The sequence below is a fragment of the Microtus oregoni genome, unplaced genomic scaffold (assembly GCF_018167655.1).
Source record: "Microtus oregoni isolate MIOR12 unplaced genomic scaffold, Mior012 000079F_ref0000094, whole genome shotgun sequence".
NCBI classification, from domain to species: domain Eukaryota; kingdom Metazoa; phylum Chordata; class Mammalia; order Rodentia; family Cricetidae; genus Microtus; species Microtus oregoni.
Window position 1 is genome coordinate 1,143,092 of NW_024544537.1, and position 6,000 is coordinate 1,149,091.

Consider the following 6,000-nt stretch of genomic DNA (forward strand, 5'->3'; position numbering starts at 1 on the left):
ATTAAAATATATTAAATATGATTATTGTATAACTAATAATATTAATAACATAATCATTTATGTCGATATACTAATATTATAGATAACATTAGGACATAATTTTTAAATTTTTTAAAAAAATTTTCAAGACAAGGTTTCTCTTTAGCTTGAAGCCTGTCCTGTAACTTGCTCTGTAGACCAGGCTAGCCTTTAACTCACATAGATCTGCCTGTCTTTGCCTCTGTTTCTCATGTGCTGGGATTAAAGGTTTGTGACACCACTTCCAGGCTTTATTTTTAAAATTTTAGGTAATAGTAATGAAACATAGACCAGGGTGACCTCAAACTCACAGAGATCTGCCTGCCTCTGTCTCCGAGTATTGGGATTAAAGACATGCACCACCACACCCAGCAGTATCTTACTGGGTAGCCCAGAGTGGACTCAGACTTATGATCCTCCTGCCTCAGCTTCCAAATGGGTGGGATTATAGGTGTGAGCCACCATGCCCAGCTCAGGATTTTGGTAGTTTTAGAGCAAGTCTGTTAAAATGACTTTGCTTTGGACTTACAACACATGAAACACTTTGAAAATAGTTCAGATTAGTTTGAATATATTGTATAGGTATAAGTACATAAAATACGAATTTATTATATATAAATATGAATACCTATGTAACATATATGTGTGGTTATCCCACTGGAGAAGAAATAGCTTCATCAAATGGGTACCGCCTAAATTGAGAGGAGCTCCACAGATCTTTTTGTTGTTCTTTTGTTCTTCTTTTTGAAGCAGTGTCTCAAGTAGTACAAGTTAGCCTCAGATTCACTGTGTAGTTCATGTAGTTCATGGATGACCGTGAACTTCTGGAAAGTATGCCTCCCACTCTACCACCTCATTTTTGTGGTGTTGGAAATTGAACATTTTGAGCTTTGTGTATGCTGGGCGAGTATCCTATATCCCTAGACAGTCCTGAGACCTTTTCATATCAGAACTCATTGTAGGGACATCAGAAAAAAAATCAGTTATTGTAAGTTATAGCTGATGGCTTTCTTTAAGAGAACCAGATATTTTCTTTTCTAAAATCAAACGAAAATATGGTCTTTACAAATATGGAAATAAAAACATTTGCTTGGCATTTGAAAACCTAACAGACAGTGACCGAATAAGCAAAATAGCTTATTGACCTCCCCTGAAACTGCAGTTTCTAAGGGAAAAGAAATACGTGATGAGAGGAAGAAAGCCCTCTTCCAAAATAGAAACAACAATCTTAAGACTACATTACATAAACTGTGCTCGGGGGAATCCCTACCTGGCAGATTGGAAAGATGCCCTGTATTATAGCTGTACTTTCATAATACACCACGAGACCAAATCAGTGTTTAAAACCTAAAAGACCTCGGTGTGGGAAGGGTACTTACAGAAGTGCGGGAGTGCTACTAAGGGCAGGATGGAGATTAGAGAGGGTGAGAGCTTAGAGGGATCAAAATGCACTTCACATATGTATATATGGGATTGTCAAAGGACGAATTCAGTCCAACTTATTTATAAAAAGAGTTTTGAACTCATCTAAAGTAGACTATTGAAACCTTTCTAATATAATACACTTGGGTGAATTGTACTGCTCAGTTACTGTAATTGGGAGAAGAATCTAGAAAGCACAAACCAACAGCCTCCCAAAAAGCTCTCTTTGGCTTTGCCAGTGGAAAGCTGATGTTGGCTATATGTGTTACATTCTTGGCTACTTGTGGCATGCTATGTTTCATAAGCCTCGATATTGATTATATTTTTGATTTGAAGTAGTAACTCTTTGCCAGCTTTTATGAATATGCTATTTTTATAACTTGTTTTGCTCTCATGTGATTCTTAACATCAATATTGTAATTATGTGTCTCTCTTTTGGTTTGCTTGGCTGGAATCCCCTTCTACTTGGATGACCACAGGTGACCCTAGTATCTTCTGTAGTCTGCCTTTGGGCTTTTTTATAGTGAGTAGCATGGTAATGTTAATCGGAGCAAGGTACATCTCAGGTTAGTTACTCTTTCAATTAGACAACTTTTAGTAGTTAGCTTGAATGTGTTTGTTTGTAATTCAGCAGAAAGCTTTTAGTGGATTTCTTTCTTCCTATGTTAAAAAAAAACCCAGACATCAATTAGAGGCATAATTAGTTATATCGATTCATCTTTGCGGACAGCTAGAATTAAGGCCTGTGACTTTGCTGAAACACTTTTATCAGATGATTTCTGTGAAGGTCTACATGCTGCTGTCAGCTGTAGCAGTAAGCAAAAGCAAAAAGTACAAATGTTAATTTTTAACTGAAAGGAATTTCAGAATGACTGAAGAAAGTTAAATTGTAAGGTTGGCATTAACCATCTTGGTTTTAAAATGTGCATAACTTTTCAAGACTTCTGAAAATCTTTGCAGTATGTCTTAGTCGATCCATTCTTCCAAGAAGTTTGGTCAGAGCTTGTTAGCTGAGTTCTGAAAACTCTAAAATTGGGAAAGATATTCAGTTACTTTTACTTTAGTTAAAAGAATACATTTTGTGAAGTCTTTTAAATTATTAGTTAAGTAAATTAGGATTGAAATAAAATGGAAGTATTCTTTCCAGAATAGTTTCTACTGAATATTCATATAAAAGTAATGGTTCAGGAATGTTATGAAATATATAGTGCCACCAGTATTAATTTCAACATAATTGACATTTGGAAGCTACTTGTAGCCATTGTTTAATTTTTCTTCAGGTTTATATTTTAAATGGAAATTACTTATTTTGAAACCTGCTTCTATGTTTCAATTTGTATATTTAGAGGAAAAGCTAGATTAATTCTTGTATTGGATATGGTGATGGCTGACCTTGGTTTAAGATATAAAATTTAAGCTTCCTTCATGTGAAGGAACACTTGCCTATGGAAAGCTGACCAGCATATCTTTAAGCCAACTTATGGCACCATTAGTTTAATGCCATATAGAAGCATGAATCAAAAGTTCTTATCACCACATCATTGGATTATATTTTAAGTAATGCGAACCGAGTTATTTGCATGAGAATTTAAAGTTAGATTGTATAAGCTTTTCTGTATTCCTCATATTCAAGCATACTCAGGATAAATTTTTTCAGATCACCTACTTCTATCCTAACAATACCTTATTTTTGGTATTGATGCTAATATGCTAAAGGCTCTGTCTACAAAAACATGTAACAGAAGTAGCAGATATTTCTTCTCTTTTTGCTTCTGAGGGATGTTTGCCAGAATAGTCAAAACATTGCCTGGAGAACTTTAATTTAACTTTGCAAAGATAAGGGCTGTTTTAGAAAATGTTTTATTATCCTGAGTATTTTTGCTATATGATGATGACCTAGAAAAGATGAGGAAAAGAATCATAGCTGAAACCCTTCATTGATTTTGTTGTGTTTTGTTTCTCTTTTGATACTATGATAGCATGAAAAGTCCTAAACTCTATGGAAACTAAAACTTGTAGTGTGACTTTAAGCTAAATTATACATTAAATATCAAAAGTAGTTGACTTCTGAAACGTACATAGTCACCATCTATAAGCCTTCTTCTTTGGTGACATATACTGAGATTAGTTACCAATAGTGGTAATATTTGCTAAGGAGCTGGCCCAGTTACTTTTGTTGCTCCATAACTATTAAGCATCATATAGAAATAACGGATTTGTTATATAGAAAGTATGTAATTAGTAGCTCACATAATTGAATAGCATGTATTAACTCCTGAAATGCATATATGCCTTATTGACTATTATGGTTTTTGTCCCCCTTTAGGTATCCCATAATTAATACCACCTCATGGATTCCCAAGATGCAAGCTTTTTATATAATGAGAAAATCTGACATTTCTGTCTCATAATGTAATGACGTTATTCATAGCCTCTGATTTTTTTTCATAAACCGCCTGCTGCATGATCCTCCAAGTAGACCTATGACTTGAAATAAAGAAAATGCAGCAGAAAGGATGCTCCAGAAACATTTAGTGTTGTTGTTTAACGTTGACAGACAGTTAAGGTTGGGCCAGTTACCTTTGGGGCTGAGCCCTCCATTGTAATCCTGTGGTATTCCCTCTAAGGTCTAGGATGAGTTCATATCCTGTCCATTGGAATTGGTCATTCAGTATATTCAGACGCTAGTGAACCGAGATTTGATCCTCTTCACGGCAGACGTCTGAGGAAGGGGCTGCTATTAACTTCTTCACAACGAGTGGCTTTTTGCTTGTTTGTTTTTAACAGATCAAATGTCTTCCTTTCTACATGTTAGAAGACCACAACATCACTGAATATTTCAATGGAAACATCTAAGGAATTATTAGATAACGATTTGCTGTTCTGATAACTTGAACATTTTCTGAACAGTGTTTGCCAAAATTAAAAATTTGGGGGTGTTTTACACTGTCTCACTAATTATCATGGATTTCTGGTCTGAATCTTACAGAATAGAACACTTTTTTTTCTGGTTTTTTTTTCATCTCTCCTTTTTATATTTTTGATTCTGTACGTATAACATACATGCCTATATATTTTATATACTGAGGGTAGCCCATTTCTAAATCAAGAGCACATTATATGCAGTAAGTTATAACTGGGCTGCTCTTAAGTGGACTACTATGTATATAAATTTGGGAGAGGGGCAAGCTGTATACATTTTTGGGCGATGATTATGAATATTATTTACCAGGAGAATTTTTTTCTTATAAAATACATTTGAAATTAAGTATATATTCAATTTCAATAAAATAAAATGTGCTATATTGTGATTTCAACTATTTTTCTTATACTGTACCATTTAGTTATCTCAGCTAGAAGGAGAAGCAACTGTGTTGTGTAACAGTGAATACTGTTCTCAAACATGAGTGCTAGTCCAAATACAACTTTGCCTTTGAACTGATGTCTTCCATATTTGGGACCCTCTTGAGGAACTGTCATAAAGTTACAAAACTAAATAGAAAGAATGTATGAATAAAGCCAATAATCTCTTTCAAATGTTAGCAAGATGTTCTTGTTTTCTGATATGATAGAGAACCATCTCTCTTTAATGCCATAACTGACAAAAATTGTCATTGCAAATGCCTCGCGGTGAAATCAGGAACTTTGCAAATATTTTGAACTATTTCTTATAACTTGCTAATTTAATTTCCTAACATCAGGTTTTAAAAACATAGGTGTTTTGTAATAAAGGAATAATGTAGTAAGAAAATAATGCTGCCTAATTATTTTATCAGTTTGGAATGGAAAATATTGATATATTAATAGAAAAAGTTTTATTTGAAGTTGACGGTAGATCATATTTACTGTTCTGATTATGCTGTTCCTAATTATTGAATCTTCTCGGTTTTGCTGATATGACTGCCACCTAAGTGGCATAAATCTCGAAAGGTACTGTGAAATTATTACGGCAGTGATACTTTTAGACCTGGCTTATTTCTACAAAGGCAGGTTGAGCTGATTGTAAATAATTGTGCAAATCTCTGTTCAATAATTTTAAGATAACGTTGATTTTTTTACAAAATGTAAGATTTATAAGTGTTTGAAATTGTACCCGTTGATAATTAATAGTAAATTTACTTCAAATAAATTCACCCCTTATTTCTTATTTGCATTGTTTATTTACAGATGAAAGTTCAGTTAACAGAGATGTTTCGGCAGACACGAAAGGCACCTTTTAGCACTTGTTCACGCACACTGAGGAGCTAAGTAAAAGCAGAAGTAGTTTCTAGAATGATGAACACCGTCATCATTCTATTAGGACAGACTAAACAGTTTCTACCTCAGCATTTCCAGAAAACACATTTTCAAGGCCAGTGGTCATTATCAGTAGACTCTCACCTGACTGAAACCTACATATCTATAGACTTTATTTTTTGCCTCAGCTTCTGTCTGCCTGGGTTAGTTGCGGGGTCTGACACCATTTTCTCTCTTACTAATGCCAGCATCTCAATATTTTGTTCTACAATTGATCCGTAAAATAAGCAATGCATTAATGCTTCTGCATTGGTATCTTTTAAA

General features: G+C 34.3%; 1 protein-coding gene across 5 annotated transcripts in view; it reads left to right on the plus strand.

Annotated features, from left to right (window-relative positions):
- Nucleotides 1-5,587, plus strand: part of LOC121441611 (glycerol kinase) — an 81,306-nt gene extending 75,719 nt beyond the window's left edge. For 4 of the 5 annotated variants that reach the window (XM_041642819.1, XM_041642820.1, XM_041642821.1 and 1 more), the window contains 2 exons: nt 1,920-2,006; nt 3,767-5,587. In XM_041642819.1, the coding sequence (XP_041498753.1) occupies nt 1,920-2,006; nt 3,767-3,777 (98 nt within the window). In that variant the 3' untranslated portion in view covers nt 3,778-5,587. The remainder of the gene's footprint in view (nt 1-1,919; nt 2,007-3,766) is intronic. The other variant, XM_041642823.1, reaches the window with a different exon arrangement.
- The last annotated feature ends 413 nt before the right edge of the window (nt 5,588-6,000 follow it).